This window comes from Xenia sp. Carnegie-2017, unplaced genomic scaffold, assembly GCF_021976095.1.
Source record: "Xenia sp. Carnegie-2017 unplaced genomic scaffold, XeniaSp_v1 HiC_scaffold_24, whole genome shotgun sequence".
Taxonomy (NCBI): Eukaryota; Metazoa; Cnidaria; class Anthozoa; order Malacalcyonacea; family Xeniidae; genus Xenia; species Xenia sp. Carnegie-2017.
This window is the reverse complement of record NW_025813487.1, coordinates 8,585,884-8,605,339: the sequence shown is the minus strand read 5'-3', so window position 1 is coordinate 8,605,339 and position 19,456 is coordinate 8,585,884. Positions and strand designations below refer to the sequence as shown.

General features: G+C 37.9%; 2 protein-coding genes across 2 annotated transcripts in view; one reads left to right on the top strand and one right to left on the bottom strand.

Moving 5' to 3' along the window:
• The window catches only part of LOC124450546, a 93,134-nt gene that overhangs the window by 43,498 nt on the left and 30,180 nt on the right, over positions 1-19,456 (bottom strand). The window lies entirely within an intron of this gene.
• LOC124450550 lies at positions 3,294-7,313 on the top strand. Its single transcript, XM_047001207.1, has 2 exons — positions 3,294-5,922; positions 6,026-7,313. Exon 1 carries the CDS (start codon positions 3,378-3,380, stop codon positions 4,626-4,628), a length of 1,251 nt encoding a protein of 416 aa, XP_046857163.1. The 5' UTR covers positions 3,294-3,377; the 3' UTR covers positions 4,629-5,922; positions 6,026-7,313.

Genomic DNA, 19,456 nt, shown 5'->3' with positions numbered 1-19,456 from the left:
GTGGTTTGTGAAGTTTTGGTAGTCCGTATAGTCTGGGTGGTCGTGGTACTGAACATCTGAGTCGATAGTAAATACGTTCAGATATAATGTTAGATTTTCTCATAGAAGATCTTGCTGTTAAGTTTGCGTACTAGTGATGGTGTTGGGTCTCGTTTGAGTTGTTCGTACGTTTGTCTGTCGTTAACAAGTGCGTCCATTTTGTTAAAGTAATCATTCCTGTCCATGACCACAGTCACGCGTCCTTTGTCTGCTGGTAAAATGACGATGTTGTTGTCGTGTTTTAGTCGTTTGAGTGCTTGTTGTTCGTCTTTTGTCAAGTTGTTGTCACGTATAGAGGACGATTGTAAAGTGGAGGCTATCCTGCTTCTGATCTCGTCTTTGTTGTCTCTGACAAGTCTCTTTGATACGCTAGGACAGCCTCGACACTTGATACTATCGTCTCAGTCGGGATTTGTCTAGGTGTTATGGAATGTTTTAGTCCGTAAGATAGTAGTCGCGTTTCAGTTTCGTCTAATGGGCGGGAAGAAATATTCCTCACCCAGTTATCGTCATGTTTATGTCTTGCACGTGTTTTAGTTTGTTTTAAACGTTCAAGTTTTTGTTGTTGTTTGATTTGGTGTTGTGTCTCTGTCTTGTTTGCTCGTTTCTCTGCAATAGTTTGTATGGTAGAAAGTAAAGTATCACTTACTGTCGTTGGTATGAGTTCCTTCAGTTTGTTCAGTCTTTGTTCTTGTTGTTTGATGTAATAGTTGATTCGTCTGTGACAGTCGTTAATCCGTGCTCGTATCAGTCGTCTGCTGGTGGATTTGACAATCTGAATAGCCTCTTGTGTGTTCAACGGAGACTTAATTCTAAGTCCTGTCGGAACGAGACCAAAATCCTTGCAGCGGTGGTTGAACCAGAGTTGTTGGCGTATGCGTCTGACGTTGCTTGCAAAACGTATGTAGTCGTTAGCAAGTTGTTCGCTCTGTCGTCCAAATGATCGTAATAAAGTAAATGGCTTGAACCCGGGAGTATCGTTATATGTTTGTAAATGATGATCGTCCAGGTTAATAAAGTCCTGAGAAGGACTGTTTTTGATGTTGTTGACTGACGTTTCGACAACCTTAGCGGTAGTCATCTTCAGAGTCAAATGAGGAGTAAACGTCAGGTTAGCCGTATTTATTGTCTGGTTCTTACGTCATTGTATTGTGTGTACAGGAAATGTGCAGGAAATGTGTATTGTCATGTGATTAGTGTGAAGTGAAATATTTTATTTTTAGTTGTGATGTGTGATTTAGGTGTGACGTTTTTAGTTGTAATGTGTGGGTGTAAATTGTGTATTGTCATTGTGAATTAGTTTGAAGTGTAATGTTTTTAGTTGATCGTTTGTTTGTATTGTGAATAAGTCGTTTGTAAGGTGCCGGTAATTGCTGTGATCTGTTCAGGGGGGTTTGTTCCAAGTTGGTATACCAACTTTCTAATGTAAGCCGTTGTCTATAGTCAGTACTGTAAGTGATGCATTTTGCCGAGTCCCAGTCAATGTTGTGCTTTGTGATTCGGTGATGTTCGGCAATGTGATTAGTTTTGTCTTGTTTCTTAGTAGCTCGTTTGTGCTCAGTAAGTCTTATGTTTAAGTTCCTGCCAGTTTCCCCGATATAGGAGGCGTGGCAGCAGACTTATTTTGTAAACTGCACCTTGTCGTTCGTTGGGTTGTTCTTTGTCCTTTATGTTCGTTAGTACTTGTCGTAATGTTGTGATTGGTTTATGTGCGACACGTATGTTGTATGGTCGTAAGATACGCGAGATAGTCTCAAAGCACAACATTGACTGGGACTCGGCAAAATGCATCACTTACAGTACTGACTATAGACAACGGCTTACATTAGAAAGTTGGTATACCAACTTGGAACAAACCTGAACAGATCACAGCAATTACCGGCACCTTACAAACGACTTTATTCACAATACAAACAAACGATCAACTAAAAACATTACACTTCAAACTAATCACAATGACAATACACAATTTTACACCACTACAACTAAAACGTCACACCTATCACATCACATCAAAAATAAAATATTTCACTTCACACTAATCCACATGACAATACACATTCCGCACATTTCCTGTACACACAATACAATGACGTAAGAACCAGACAAAACTGGCTAACCTGACGTTTACCTCATTGACTCTGAAGATGACTACTGCTAATTGTCGGTCAGTCATCAACATCAAAAACAGTCCTTCTCAGGACTTTATTAACCTGGACGATCATCATTTACAAACATATAACGATACTCCCGGGTTCAAGCCATTTACTTTATCGACCTTATTGGTGTAAAAGCGCCTGTTGGGAGTGGTAAGGCCTTCAAAGTCTTAGATTACTCTAAAGACAGTACTTTAAAAAAATCGATTGTAACTATCAAGAATAATGATAACCTATGCTGCGCTCGGGCTTTAGCTGTAGCCATAGGGATGGCTGACCACCATCCAAAATTAAAACAAATGAAGATGGGTAGACCTATACAAAAAAAAATTAGCCTTAAAGTTGCAAAAACGTGCCAATATTTTGCCGGGTAAATGCGGATTGAGGGAAATTTCAAAGTTTCAAGGTGTTCTTTCAGACTATCAAATTATTGTAATAGACTTTGATGCACGAAACACTTCAATATATGAAGGGCCTAGAAGAGTAAAAAAGCTAATGCTATACAAACACGGAGATCATTTCAATGTTATCAATCCGGCAAAGCTCCCAGCTTTTTTCGGTAAAAGATTTTACTGTGAACAGTGTTCAAGCTTTGTAAGCAGCTATATTGATCACCCATGTTTTGATGTCTGCAATACATGCCTACACAAAGGATGTGCATTAATTGAATCGGAGCTGCATGAATGCCCTGACTGTTATAAGACCTGCCGCTCAAATACATGTTACAACCTACATAAAAAACAACGGAGATTAAAAGGACTTGATCTTCCCTCAAAATGTGACAGCACGTATAAATGCCGTACATGCAGTGTCATTGTCAACAGAAATAGACAAGACGAACACAAGTGCGGAGACTTTAAGTGTCATATCTGCAAACAGCTGGTTGTTAGTGGGCATTTATGTTTTTTTCAACCCGAACCAGCAAAAAAGCCAAATGTTAAACTCATTTTCTACGATTTTGAAACGGATTTTACAAGCGGTGAGCACGTTGTGAATTTTGCAGTTTTACAGTATGCTTCAGGAGACGAACGTCTTTTCCAAGGATACAATGCATTAAATGATTTTTGTGAGTTTCTGTTTTTAAGAGAGCATATAGGCTATACAGCAATTGCCCATAATGCCAAAGGATTTGACGCTGTTATCATTCAAAAATGGCTCATACAATATCGGCCGACATCCGATATGCATGTCATTCATTCGGGTCAGAAAGTAATGGAACTATTTTTAAAAGATTATCAGATGACGCTAATCGACTCGTTAAACTTCCTAAGTATGCCTCTTTCCGATTTGCCCGAAACGTTTGGATTAGATCTGTCGATGTATTCGAAAGGCGATTTCCCTTTTAAATTTAACACACGAGAAAATCAGAAATACGTTGGACCTATTCTGGCTCTTGAATATTATAGCCCCGACGCAAAGTCAAAATGTAAAAGAGATGAGCTAATTGCATGGCATCAGAACTTAATTGATGAGGGATACGTTTTGGACTTTCAAAAAGAAATGTACAAATACTGTTCTCAAGATGTAACTATTTTGCGTTTGTGTTGCATGGAATTCAGAAAGTTGTTTTTGGCCGAAACACGTGTAGACCCATTTTGTTATTGCACAATTGCATCTTCGGTCATGGCAGTGTTTCATTCAAACTATTTAAAAGAAAAAACCATTGGCATTGTACCCAGGAATATGTATCGTGATAGCAATAAACCGTATTCAAACAGTGCCATTGAGTGGCTGGAGTTTGTTTCCTTTCAAACAAAAAGCAATATCAAACACGCTCTTCATAATGGGGGGGAGAAAGTTATTCATGACTCGTTGTTAAATAAACATTATTATGTCGACGGATTTTGTGAAGACACAAACACCGTGTATGAGTTCTACGGAAAAGTTTATCACGGCTGCCCTTTATGCCTGGATTTGAAGAGTGAAAATCCTTACCGTACAGGTACAACGCCAAGAGAAGCATATAACCGAACCATTGACCGTGAAAAAAGATTAACGGAGTTAGGATATAAAGTAAAAACCATATGGGAGCATGATTTCAAGCAACTCAGACAAACTCCTCAAATGCAGCATTTTTTAAACACACATGAATTTATAACAGACCTTTACCCTGCCGATAGCTTTTTTGGTGGAAGAGTTGAGGGTTTTAAACTGTTTCGTAAGGCCGAAGAAAATGAGAAAATCTTTTATAACGATTTTACAAGTCTTTATCCATTCGTTATGAAAAATTGCCGTTATCCTATAGGTCACCCTACAATTATTCGCAAAAATTTTGAAGATCTTTCAAATTACTTCGGTTTGATTAAGTGTCGCGTTTTGGCACCGGCAGGCTTGTATCATTCCGTGCTCCCGATGAAAGTTAATGGTAAATTAATGTTTCCATTGTGTAAGCAATGTGCTATAACAGCCTCAGCAGAATGTCATCATTCCTAAAACCGGCGTTCATTTTGCGGGACTTTTACGACCATTGAAATGAGCAAGGCAATCGAAAAAGGCTACAAAATTTTGGAGGTGCATGAAATTTGGCATTTTGAAGAAACATCGGACAGTTTATTTAGTGAATATGTAAATTTCTTTTTGCGGTTGAAACAAGAAGCTTCGGGCTTTCCGGATTGGGTAAACTCAGACGCAGACCAGGTAAAATATATCGACGACTATCTAAAGCACGAGGGAATTCAATTGCGTAAGGAAATAATTGTGAAAAATCCAGGTTTAAGAGCGCTAGCAAAACTTTGTTTAAACTCGCTTTGGGGTAAATTTGCACAACGTAATGATATGTTAATTACGGAGTTTATTCACGATCCGCTTGTATTTTACAAACGATTAAATAGCGCAGACACTGAAATTCACGACATGCAATTACTGAATGATGATTTAGTCGAAGTTGTATACAAGCGTGATTGGGAGTTTCAAAAAGAAAATAAAACAACAAATATTTTTATTGGTATTTTTACAACTACATGGGCACGTTTGGAGCTCTACAGTTTGTTAGATTTACTAGGAATTAATTCGCTCTATGTCGACACAGACAGTTGTGTGTATGTTGCAAAGCCTGATTCTCCAAAGCCTCCTTTAGGAGACTATTTAGGAGATTTGACCGATGAAATTGGTGAAGGCGAACACATTACTGAATTTGTCTGTGGGGGCCTAAGAATTATGCTTTTACAGTTAGTAATGGCGAGCAACACTGTAAAATAAGAGGCTTTACATTGAATTTTAAAAATAGCTTGCTTTTAAACTTCGACACGTTAAAAGATATGATTTATAATTATGTTGAAAAACCGTCAACTGTACAAATAGAAGAAAGTAAAATAGTCAGGGAGAAATGGTCGCATAAACTTGTAAATAAAAATCAAATTAAGAAATATCAAGTTGTCTTTGACAAACGTATAATAATAGACGGAGGTGCCGATACCATTCACTACGGCTATAATTGGTTTCCGTCAGCGGAAATTTCCAACAGTTTACCTCAGATCGCACGCGAAGCCGTGGCTAATGATATTTTATTCACATCCGTGCATCCAACCGCACTAGAAAATTACAATGAATGTATGACAGGTCAAGGTGAATGCAGCGAGTCGATTGATTTAATGGAAACCGACTCTGAAGACGAAGAAAGCTTTTCCGAAAGACAATCCGATGTGGAGTTTCTTGACGACATTGATCACTCCGACAGTGAACTTTCGTTTTACAGACAGATTGATAATCAAGTATAGAGTCGAGACAGGTAAATTAATAAAGTGACATGCATATAATCAAACAGCGTTGAATAGTTAAACAGTTTCGAATCAATGACATGTAAACTAACAAACAAATATACACATTTTTAGACTGAGGTTGTTTGACACATTTCTACACTGGACAAGGCTAACGATGATTGAACACGATACGCAGTCATTTCTATGTGATCGGTATGTGCAGACGGGAAACAGCGACGACAATTGCGAGCCATGCAATACATCAACGTTATACAGACAAATATGGAAACTATCGTAGAAGGAACCAACACATAAAAGTTGACAGTTGTTTCTTTCGCTGATGGAACTAAATACATGAACGATGAAGACGATACCATTGATTCTGACAGTGACGGTGATAACGATAAAGACGAAGACGACAGCTGCGAATGAAACGGTGATGATGCTGATGGTGATAGTGGGGTAACAGTGGTAATAACGACAACAGAGGCGATGACTTTGAAGTTGAGAATGATATCGTTGAATGTGGAGGAATTGACGGCGTGGACGGCGACAACCGCAAAGATGTAGACAATAACAACAGCGACGGTGATGAGGTTGAAATGGAGGTTGACATGTTAAAAAAAAAAAAAAAAAATCCGTGAGGGGCGAATATAAAACTTTTGGCGGGACGACGGAACGTGAGATGATTTACATGGGGTGGACATAATCAACGACGATGGTAGAAGAGAAAAACTGACTGATGACTGAGGCAAACGATTGCTTGTGGTTGACGTATACGGAAAAAGTTGTGTCACAAGCGAAAATGAGTTCACAGACAACAAATATAAATCTTTCTTTCGGGCTGGACACGGATCAAACAACACATTTAACATTGAGAAATTGACAGGACAGGACAGAGGGTTTTCACGTAAATCAATGTACATAAGTCTTGGGTACGCACGGAATAACATCCAGTTCATTCACACCTTTAATGTTGTTTCGTCTCAACGACAAAATCCGTATTCGTGCATCTTTTACCGTTCTGACAGGAACATGCTTGAGATCCATGTTAGAACAATCTAACATATGATATCGCTTCACATAACCGCATTTTTCACCGTGGTTTGCACAGCCATAAGGAAAAAACATACAGACAGCAAGGAATTCATTATGGAAAATTGGAAAAGTTACAAACAACTCTTGTGAAATATGAATGTTGCGAACTATGAATGTAGTTACAAAATGAATGAACGATTAAAAGACATGCCTATGCTTGTGAGGATTTTAAAGTAAACCCTCAAGTGCTTTTCAAAATTTTCTGTCATAAATATCTGCTAAAGTATGATGTGCTCATATATAATCAATAGAGATTTTTGTTGCTTGATTGATGTAGATAATTAGAAAAATATTTAATAAAAATTGTTCATTGTCCAATGTATTCTTATTGTGTGCACTTTGTTCACTATTTTACAAATACCTCCCATTCAAGCTAGTCGAATCATACCGTCTTTCTTTGAATATGTCAAAATGCTTACTAGCGCGAGTGGTTATAAGAGTGAAAGCAGAGCATGTTTGCTTTTATTTGCGAGACAATGGACGTACGTTTTAAAACACATGCCAACTTTTATGTGTGTGGTCAAAGTCAGTCGGGCAAAAGCTATTTGGTTAGGTCGATGCTTTATAATTTAAATGAACTTTTTTATCCAGTTCTGAATAAAATTATTTACTGTTACGGCGAACGGCAAAGGGAATTTGGTGAAATGGAATCAAAAATTCCAAACATTTGCTTCGTCGAAGGAAATGTTAAAAAAACATTAAAATGTTAAAAAATGTTATAAGGAAAAAAATGTAAAAAATGTTAAAAAATGTTAAAATGTTAAAAAATGTAAAAATGTAAAAATGTAAAAATGTAAAAATGTTAAAATGTTAAAAAATGTTATGAAGGAAAAAATGTAATGAAGGAAATGTTAAAAATGTTAGGAAATGTTAATGCTTATTCTGGAAGGTTGTCAAAACTCTTTAGTGGTCGTTGACGATTTGATGTCAGAATGTTCTAGCGATCAACGAATGTCCGATTTATTTACCCGCGGGTCACATCACCCTGGCGTCTCTGTCATGTATCTAACACAAAATTTAATTCCGCCTGGTAAACAATCCCGAACAATCAGCTTAAATTCCCACTACATGATCATTTTTAAAAACCCCAGAGATTCGCTAGGTATCGCAACATTGGCACGCCAAATGTACCCAAAGAAAACGAATTACCTTTTGGAGTCATTTCAAGACGCCACATGCCGCCCTTACGATTATATTTTGCTCGATTTGCATCAACTCACATCTGACAATATGCGTGTCAGAACAAATATCTTGCCCGGTGAAAAGCAGATTGTCTATGTACATAAGTGATAAGCATCGACATCAACAGTCATTTAAGCACCATGTCTAAACGAATTAGGAGCAATCTTCCATACCTACAAGTACTTGCAAAATCTAAGCCGAAAATTCGAAAGGTTATCATCGAACATGGACCATCTGATGTCATGTTGTGTATTTGTGAATGCGCAGTTAATGTGTTAAAAGGAACTGTACCGATATCTGCGAGTCAAAAACGACGCTTGTTGAGGTATAAGAAACATCTCAGAGCCTTAGCGAACAAGAGAATTTCAAGAGCTAAAAGAAAAACTTTTAAATCAAAAGGAGGAAATCTACTGAGCGCCTTCCTACCACCGGTTTTGAACGTTCTAGGGAGTTTGCTGAAATAATGAAGCATGCCAAGCGAATGATTTTAGTACCTGAAGACGTTTATAATAAATATGAACAAAAGCAAAATTTGAAGTTTCGCCGATTACGATGAACATGATGCAAAAGATACTCAACTCACACATCCTTCACCAAGACGGTTTAAGTGACGATCAAAGGCAAAACTTTTCAACACAAACTTTGAGCAATTCCTTAATTTGAAGAAACAAAAAGATATTCAGATACCCACAGTACGCGTGATGGATACAACCGACGGGGAAGAAAGAAACACGGTAATAAACAACGAAGTGCGTACATTAGCTGACTCCGTCATTGTACAAAGTGTGCCGAAGACGATGCGTGAACGCGCAACAACAATACTGCATCGTATTAAAAGACATCCTCATAAAATAACTCTGGATGATTCAGGACAAGTCAAACTTGACGGTGTTATTATCCCTCAATCAAATATATCAGACCTCATTAGCGACGCCGTAAGAGGGAGAAAGAATTTCAATCCTACAGGTTCTAGAGAATTCTTTCGCGTTTTATCAAACATAAACATTCCTCGCGATTTGGTTCGGAACGATGTAAGATGGGAAGAAGCTCAAATGGAAACTTCGCCCGATGAAGAAGACGGAATAGCCTACCACAGAGGCTCAAGAACAAAAATGACAACACCTAAAGCCACCCTACACTAAAGAAAACTCGCTTACGTTGGATAGACTATTAAAATTTGACATGTAAAGATTTGTTTTGTTTAAATAAATAGAGCAGTTGATATCAATTTCCTGACTGTTATCATTAGAATATGCAAATAGAAAACACAGGCAATTAGTTTACAAAGAAAATTTTATTGATAATAAACGGCTCAAGCTTTTACAACAAATTTTATACTTGACTGAATGCTATCGTTTAGGGTTACACTAGTTTCTATATGAAAATGTCTGCTAACGAAACTTGATACCTTGTTATCGTTCTCAACAGTATTACCATCAAACATGTTCACAATCTTATTCATGCTATATCCTCGCACTCTATGGCTGAGGTAAAATATACAATATTGTCCACATACATCCGTCCAGATACTTTGCAATTGACGTTTATTAAATCCCCAATCATAATGTTTCAAATAATCTCTAAAGAACTTATGATATCGCTCTGGTGGTTGTCCATAGCAGGGGTCTCCAAACTACGGCCCGCGGGCCAGATGCGGCCCGTTGGGCTTCTCAATCCGGCCCGCAAAGGCACTTCAGAAAAAAAAAATTATTAAACAAAATAAATTTTGTGCAGAAAGTTTACGTTATGTCGCAAGCCAACTAGCAAGAGTGGCTTACGTTAATTTTTCTCCCAACTTCCTACTTCCGTTTCAAGCACACTGCGAAATTTAAAAAGCTGAAGGATAACGTGGAAATTTTTTATATTCTTTGGCCCTCAACATGCTGGATGAAAGTTCATGTGGCCCTCTGGCTGTAAAGTTTGGAGACCCCTGGTCCATAGCTATCGAAGAATTCGGCTTTTCCTTCTGAAGGAAAGTAAAAGGCAACCCAATGGGTCCCCGGTTTTCCGCTTACATCCGTGTTTGCGATAAATCCTTTTGGGTAGCTTTCAATTTCTTTAGGCAAACGGTCGGCTGGAAAAACGCCGAGAAATCTTTTTCCTGTTACCGGATCGGATTTCAAAGCGGTCCATATTTGTGAGGTGTTCATTTATCCAATGTAGTCATAAACGACATTTCTCTCTCCATCGATTTGTATTATATTCTCAAACTCTCCATAGCACACAAGGCTAACTGCATGAGTTGGCGGTGTCGAGAATTGTAAGTCAATGGCCAGGTTTCCTTTTTGCACCGTGTTAAAATGTTCGGATGCACTGCACATATCGGGGGTAAAGTCCGCGCCGAACAGGGCAAAACCGTTTGGGAAATCTTCACGCGTAATGCCATTGCCTGTGTCGTAATACATTTTCCCAGTGCCTGAAAACTGCGATAGAAATGCTTCTATAAATCTTGGATTCGCGCCAAAGGACAAATTGATTGGTTTAAATGGTACAGATTCACCATTTATTGAAATGCCTAACGATGAAATGTTGAAATGTTGGAAATTGAATGGGTTCTTTTATAAGCTCCATTGAATGACGCACTTTCAACAAGACCAAAAACAAACGATTTAGGCACTAAACCATTGAAAAGGTTATCTTTTTGCAGCGAAGGGTTTCCAGAAGGAATAATAAAACTTTTACAGTCCACACGTCTTACAGGGTAAATGGCTGGACCTTTTTTCAGGGCAACTTCGTGAGCCAGAGATATACTAGGATTCACTTTGACTTTACGAACTTTAAGGTATGCATCTATCAATTTCACTCTAAAGGCTGCACCGTCCACCGATGACATTAAGACAAACTCGTCACTGGTACGGTTCATGACCACTTTCAAATCAACATAGCTAAGTAAGTAACGTTCACCAAAGAAAACATCGCAAAAGATAGGACCTGCCATATCAACAATTTTACTTCCCATGATAAACTTATTTCTTGTCTTCAAACCCCTGTTTGGACTTGCGTGGGTAGGATCTGCATTATCCATCTCACCTGCAGTATCTTTGTAAAATAACGCAGCGGTGAGCTGTGATTGTTTGGCTGACGGACCATAATTTAAAAGTGTGCCGAGATATGCACGATATGGATATGTTCCTGTTGCTTGTGTAACTAACTTTCCTTTTAGAAACACGTCAACTTGCTTGAACAAACTGTGCAAGAAATTGTTTACAGGTCCAACTTTAGTGTCATCATCGATATCCCCACCATCGGCTTTTGTTACTTTCGCTCTAGCTACCAATATTGTCTTAGACATGTCAACATAATCTTCAGTGCCGGGCGCTAAAAATGTAATTGGTCCATTTTCAGATACGCTGGACACAGGTTGATGATCAATCCAATGCCCCTTTTCTAAACTGACTTGTGTTGGTGGGACAGAAAATAAATCAAGTTCGGTTTTTGTACATTCTGCAGATTTTGGATGAACGAAATCCATATTTAGCCGAAAATGTCCTCCGCTTCTTTAGCTGCTTTACGTCTCTTGGCTGAACTGTGAATGGCAATGGAGGTCGTCGCCTTTCTCTTTTTAGCTGGTTTTCTTGACCGTTTCTTTGAAGACTTTCCTCTTCCTGTTTGAGCAAACTGCTGCATTCTGTTTACAGCCATTTTCCCCACATCTTTAGCAGCCTGATTTACTCGCGATTTTGCAGACTCTTTCACACTTTTCCCAGAGATAACATCGCCTAAAACGTTTGCTCCTGTGTTAAGAGCAATTTTACCCAGAGCTTTTGCACCGCTTTTTGCCAGAGGTATTACAGCTCTAGCTAAACTGCGAAATAAGCCACCAAGACCATAACCCACTTGCCCATATCCTCTTTGCCAAGGTGCTCCTTTAAACACTGGTGATGAACCGTATCCTCGTTGTTGGTTGAGATAATATTGAACATAACGATTTGTTAGAGTCATATTTCTTATGTAAAATAAGACGAAGCTTGCTTTCTGAAATGAAGTGTCACTATCGACTTCCCTCGTTCAAATGCGATGGGGTTTCCTAACTCGTCCCTTAAGAGAATTTCGATGTCCTCAAAAGATTTTGTTTGCACGGGTATGTATTGGATATTAGTGAATGTTCTTGAAACAATGTCTCCATATTTTCCTTGAATGGTAACTGCCTTTAGTAATTTTACATTGACGTCTCCAACAACTTGCGGTTGTACAATGTTGCAATATACATACATCATGACGGATCCGTGCAAATCAGAAGCATAAGGGCTTTCGGTTGTTTTTAAAATCTCTACGTCTTTTCCGCCAAAACCGAGTAAGACCGACATTCGTTGATTAAATGATATTTTGTAACCCTGTCTTACATGCACTTTAATTTTTTCTGTTCGGGGGTCAAAGCTCAATTTGATATTGTCTTTTACTTCTTTGTCAAGAGTCTCATTAACTGATTTTACTAGGTCGAAGGCTTTTTCATACAGGCCATAGTCGACAAATACCGGAGTAGGTAGACCTGTTTTGTGAGTTACATATATATGTGTATCCAAACCTTTTTTCAACGTGTACCATGTATGAGGATATGTAATTGAATACAATCCTACTTCCCAATTACCATTTAAATTCACAACGTGAGGTAGTTTTACGCGATAACCTGAAATCTTATTCTCAGGAAATACAGAGAGAGATGCATTACTAGGTAATGTCAGATAGAAGTGTGTCCCGCTCATCTTTAAGGTATAATGTGAAATGAAAAAATCATGAAAACGGTTACGTTTTATATATGTATTTCCGATGCTGGTACCCATGAATTAAATTTGTTAGGGTAGCCAGACCACTTTACAAAATATTGTACATTGCCCCCTCTACCACGTTTCTTAAGTATTTTTTCAATCTCATAAACATCGTCTTTCTTGATGACTTTTTGAAGTTCTTTTTCATAAAATGTTCCTTGAAGTTCGTCCCCTTCATGATCTTTCAGTCTGTATACAGGAGGATTGCGCGGTATTTTTTGACTTACAGTGAAAATTTCTTTTGAAAAATTCGGTAAATACCCCTTCTCAAACCTTCGTTTTATTTTACTTATTCGTACTTGGTCACCTATATCAAACTTATATTTTACATGCGTAGGCTTATTTAGTTTGCTATCACCGTATAAATTTTGCCGAATTCTATCTTCATTTTCACTTGTAACGTTGATCGGTTTTTCCTTAATGGTGCGATGCATGCTATGATTATAAGAATACAGTAGATCAGGAAGCATGTCAATGTATCTCATGGTTTTGTTTGCTGTGAAGTAGCGCCACATTTTAGTTTTCAGTGTACGTATCAAACGTTCAACGATGGATGCCTTCGTCCCGTTAAATGTATTAAACAAGGTAACGTTTTCTTCTGCCAAAAGTTTCTTAAAGTCTCGATTAAAAACTCCGAGCCTTGATCCGTTTGAATGTGTGTTGGTTTACGTCCTGATGACAAAATCTTTTAAAAGCTTCTACCAACGACGATCCTGTTTTCTTTTTAATGGAACAGCCCATGCATATTTGGAAAAACATCAATACAGATAAGAAGATAGCGATAACCATCATTATACTTTTGCAAAGATTGCATGTCTGCAAGATCCAATTGCCACTGGTCGTCAATACCACTCACTACGACACGATTTCTTTCAAACTTTCTTCGAATAGGCTTATGCAAAGAGTATGCGTCTTGTTGCATGAGCCATTCTTTAATTCTTTCACGACTAATGTCATATATTCCTTCTGCCTTTACATCGCGGTACAAACGTTCAACACCTCCGTAGCTTCCAGGGCGTTTTGGAATGAAGTATACACCGGCTAAGTACTGGTCAACGTTACTCATGACAATGTTCTCGTGATAATAATTTTGTAATTAGATGTCAATTTCTTTTAACTACTCATTATCGATGGGTTCAATGTTTCCAGTTACAGGCAGTGTTTCTTGTATCGCATTATCTGTTGGAAGTTTAATTGCGGCGGGTCCATAATTTTTAACCGTTTTACTTGTGTATCCTGCTTGCAAATGACCCTCAAGATTGAGATCGTTGCGTCCGAAACTTATACCTAAGCGAAACATTTTCTGACGATTATGATTTTTATCCCTTTTTGCATTTCTATTTTCACGTTTGCTGCTACCGATTCCCATTTTCACAATGACATGGTCATACAACAACTGAAGTCAAAACGCAATAACATTGAAATTTATATATTTTTTTTTTATCAAAGCAATTACATAGTTGATCTATATTTCAGTTTACAACTACAATCAGCATAGTCAAAGAGATGTTGATAAAAAGGAGGCCGCTTTGTCTCCGTGTACATTAACGTTAGTTCTACCCAAGTAACACTAAACAGTTTGTCAAAATATGTCTTGTGAGAGTTCGTAGGTCTGCAGTTCTTTAGAAACTTAAAGGCTTCACATATTCCATTCCAGACATGTTCGCGATTAATTGTTTCGACTGCTCGAGCTGCAAAATTGAACCAACGATCTTCCTCAGTCATCATTTCTAAAACGTTTTGATACTCTGCCCAAGGGTCTGCTTTATTTTCATCCTTTTCAGCTCTTCGTAGCTCTTGAATCTTTTTACTTATAAAATCGACGAAAATCAAATTGATAAGATCGCTGTGACTAACTTCTTCAAACTCAACAGTGTCTGCATATATCTGATGAAACATGTGTGCCATATTTTTTGTTTTTTTTCAAAACGTCCAAAAGCAATGCAATAATAAACAACGCAAATAACATTTTTTAAGACGATAGTTCGACTATATAGTTTGAAGAATGAATACACAATGACATAGATCCGGTTTATTAATCAATAAAACATAAGGCGGATCTAATGTTACTTTGTCAATAGCATGCAACTTCCAGCTTTGTCGTATTTCCGATTTTCACGCCATCCAATGCCATGCCATGTTTATTAAACCCTATTTCCGGTTGACATGCGCGCGCACCGATCAACTTCAGGGGACTGGAAACTAACTCGCACGGGTAAGAGCTCCGTGACAAAAGTGTGAGAAAGCTGCACGATAACTACTGAGGACGCGTTGTACACCTGAGTGACCCTTCTGTATAATCATTATTCTGTGATTTTCTCGTCGTGGAATGTTTGGGTGTCAAGGAGAAGCGTCTTCTTTCAAATTTTGCTTCATTTCATTATGGGTTATCCGTTAACAGTTAGCATTTGATATACAGACATAAGATTGAGTTTATATGAAATGTAACAAATTGGATGTTTCCTAAATTTGCCACGAGAGTTTTGCCAAATATCCACAACCTCTTTCCCATTTTCCCCGTATGTTTAAAGCTCAGTTAATTTTTCTTGTGTCATGGGTGTGTATGCTACTGGACGTAAGAAAGGAACCAAGGCCGTTATACAGCGCGAAGCACCCAGGGTGGTATATCGATGAGGCGAGGCTCTATAAAAGTCGTTAACAAACTTATTATACGATGGAAGACGTTTTCCCAAGGAATTATTTGATTATAGTTGTGCAAAAATTGATTTTATATCGAAGGTAATTATAATATAAACATAATACGTGAAAGCATAAACAATAGAGAAGTGTCCATTAGTGTTTGAGTCAAAAGAGTGATGAATCCCAGAGGTGTTTGGTTTTCTAATTTATTTAAAATTCATATTTTTGCGTGCTGTTTTTAGGATAGCTTTACTTCCCCATGCACTTGTGTTTGATTTGAGCTTTGTCTTTGCTTGTTAAGGATATCTGAGATGGTTGCCAGGTTTGAATTTTTTGGAGGGGCAAACTTTAAACATTTCTAGACACGATTGACTCTGAAATGAAGCGCTAACAACACAAGATATGGATTCAAACGTGAAGCAAGTTGAATCATTCATCGTAAATGTTAAAGTTAAAGCTTAAAGTTGCTTTAGGATCATTCGCTATGGCGTTGTGAAATCAGGGGCGTAACTAGACTTGAAGTAATGGGGGGTGTGGAGAAAATTTGCCCTGCAAAAGGGCGTTGCCCACTAAAACCCCTTAAATCATTAGGGCTAGCAAATTCAGGGGCGTAACTGTTGGGGGGGTGTGGGGTGGTGTGACACCCCCCCCAATTGCTGAAAACAGTGTTTTTGCAGGGCATATTGCCGTCAAGTGGCAGGGCAGTGTTCAGGAAGTAGAAAAATTGACATACCATCGAAAACAACTAATTGATTACTAAGTGGAAATAATTCGATCATGGGATAAGATGAGAAGCGTTGGTAAAGATAAAAAAGGAAAGATGCAACAGCATTTCTCTTCCGAATCCCACAAAATTGCTTTGAGTGATTTGGCACACTTTTCATGCAATATGAAAAACGTCGATGTAATGTTGGAAAAGAAGTTAAGAGAAGTAAGAATACAAGAAGAAGAAAACAATTTGCGAAACCAAGAAGCCATAAAGATCCTTTTAGACATCGCAAGAACATTGGCACGACAACAGCTAGCTTTCAGAGGGCATAATGAAAAGCACGAGGGAAACTTTATCCAAATATCAAATCTTGTTGCCAGGCATAACCCTAGACTTCAGTCATGGCTGTCAGACAAGAACATGAAACCTTATTCAGTAAAATACCTATCACCTATTTCACAAAATGAGTTTATTAGCCTTTTGACTGAAGACTTAAGGAATCGCATCGTAAAAGATATCGTTTCATCTGAAATATACTCAGTCATGGCCGACACGTCTCCTGACACTTCAAATGCGGACCGCCTCGTAGTGGCAGTGCGCTACGTTGACGAAAACAACGTGCCAAACGAGAGAATACTGGAGATGAAAGAAACAAGGAATAAAACAGGTGAAGGCCAAGCAAAAAGAGATTCTTGATTCCCTTAAATCACGATTACCTATTTGTCACGATGGGTTAGTGTATCAGTCTTACGACTACACAGCTTCAATGTCTGGGACTTTTAATGGAGTTCAACAACATTTGCAGGAAATGGTTGAACGCAACATTCCATACATCTCATGTCAAGGCCATAGGTATGTGTCCAATGCACAGCATTAAACATTGCCGTATAAATTACTTAGGCATTAACTATATCTTTTTAAATATTTTTAAGACTAGTCTCTGCGTTGAATAATTTTTCAATTATATGTTTTTAGATCAAACACTTTCAATGAGCATTGCTCAAAGGCCTCTACATTTGTTGAGATGTATAGCTTGCTCGAAGAGCTGTATGTTTTTTTCAGCAGAAGTTGTAAACGAGATTCTATGTTGCAAGAACATATGGAAAAAATTGAAAATGCTCTTAAATTGCGCAATCTCTCAAAGACGAGATGGGTGTATAGAAGTGAATCAATTGAAGCGGTATGGAGATCTTTTGAAGCCATACGAAATGCCTTAGCGGAAATAGCAAAAATTGACAACAACTCATTAACCAGAACCAAAGCAACCTCGCTCTGTAAGAAAATGGTCAAATTTGAGTTTGTTTTTGCAGTTATGTTTATGAGGTTCATCATGAGAAAGACCAAGATCCTGACAGTACAGATGCAGAAGCCAGAGCTCAATATCCTTGATGGTCTTCAACTGATTGATGAAACTGTTAGATCACTAGAAAGAATACGGCACAATGAATCGGAATTGAATGACCAAATAGATGCGAGTGTTGAGTTTGCGAAGACTCTAGGCTCTAATCCCGAGGAAGAGTTTGCTAGAAAGAGTAATAAAAGATCAAGTACACGTTTGGATGACAACCCTGAGACTTTGGCAATTATGTCACTAAAAACTAACTATCGAAAATGCATGATTGAGGTCCTCGATTCCCTCATCAGAGAATATAGAGATAACATAAAAAGTTGTTTGCAAAAAATAAAACCCTTAGCTGTTATCCTTCAGCCTCGACTGACTAAACCAAATTTTGAACAAGTTGAAAAGGTCACCGAACTTTTTCCTCCATCAATTAGCGTAGATTGTATGTCACTGTATGCAGAACTTGAGATTTTTGTTAACTTTGTAAATGAGACAGAGAAAGAATGTAATACAGTCCACGACGGAAACACTGCTTTCAAAAATATAGAAATTTTCCCAAACGTTTATAAATGTTACAAACTTCTGTTTACTGCTCTAGTAAGTGTGGCTGATCTTGAAAGATCATTCAGCAAAATGAAAATTGTCAAGAACTATTTTCGCTCAACAATGAAAGGTGAAAGGCTGGAAGAACTCATTGTCCTCTCAACCGAGAATGATTTAACAGATACAATTCATCTGGATGTAGTACTAAAATCTTGGGCAGCCAGAAAAAACCGTAAACTCAGATTAAAATTCAAGTAAAAAGCAACATCTCAAGACTACGTTGAGATGATTCTCACTTAAGACTCTTGATATGAGAACAAATATACATTGTTTTACTGTTATGTCCGAAACGGTTAAGGTTTATATTTCAAAAACAGGTTTTGTAATAATGTATGTGTTAGAAACCTAATCTTCGATAATGTTTACTAAAAAACAACGTATGCAATAATAGAAATGATTATAATTTGCTCAGGGGCGTAACTAGACTTGAAGTAATGGGGGGGTGTGGAGAAAATTTGCCCTGCAAAAGGGCGTTGCCCACTAAAACCCCTTAAATCATTAGGGCTAGCAAACTCAACACTCGCATCTATTTGGTCATTCAATTCCGATTCATTGTGCCGTATTCTTTCTAGTGATCTAACAGTTTCATCAATCAGTTGAAGACCATCAAGGATATTGAGCTCTGGCTTCTGCATCTGTACTGTCAGGATCTTGGTCTTTCTCATGATGAACCTCATAAACATAACTGCAAAAACAAACTCAAATTTGACCATTTTCTTACAGAGCGAGGTTGCTTTGGTTCTGGTTAATGAGTTGTTGTCAATTTTTGCTATTTCCGCTAAGGCATTTCGTATGGCTTCAAAAGATCTCCATACCGCTTCAATTGATTCACTTCTATACACCCATCTCGTCTTTGAGAGATTGCGCAATTTAAGAGCATTTTCAATTTTTTCCATATGTTCTTGCAACATAGAATCTCGTTTACAACTTCTGCTGAAAAAAACATACAGCTCTTCGAGCAAGCTATACATCTCAACAAATGTAGAGGCCTTTGAGCAATGCTCATTGAAAGTGTTTGATCTAAAAACATATAATTGAAAAATTATTCAACGCAGAGACTAGTCTTAAAAATATTTAAAAAGATATAGTTAATGCCTAAGTAATTTATACGGCAATGTTTAATGCTGTGCATTGGACACATACCTATGGCCTTGACATGAGATGTATGGAATGTTGCGTTCAACCATTTCCTGCAAATGTTGTTGAACTCCATTAAAAGTCCC

Coding starts and splice junctions, on each gene's coding strand:
- LOC124450550 (XM_047001207.1), top strand. CDS start 3,378: ATGCATGTCATTCATTCGGGTCAGAAAGTAATGGAACTATTTTTAAAA.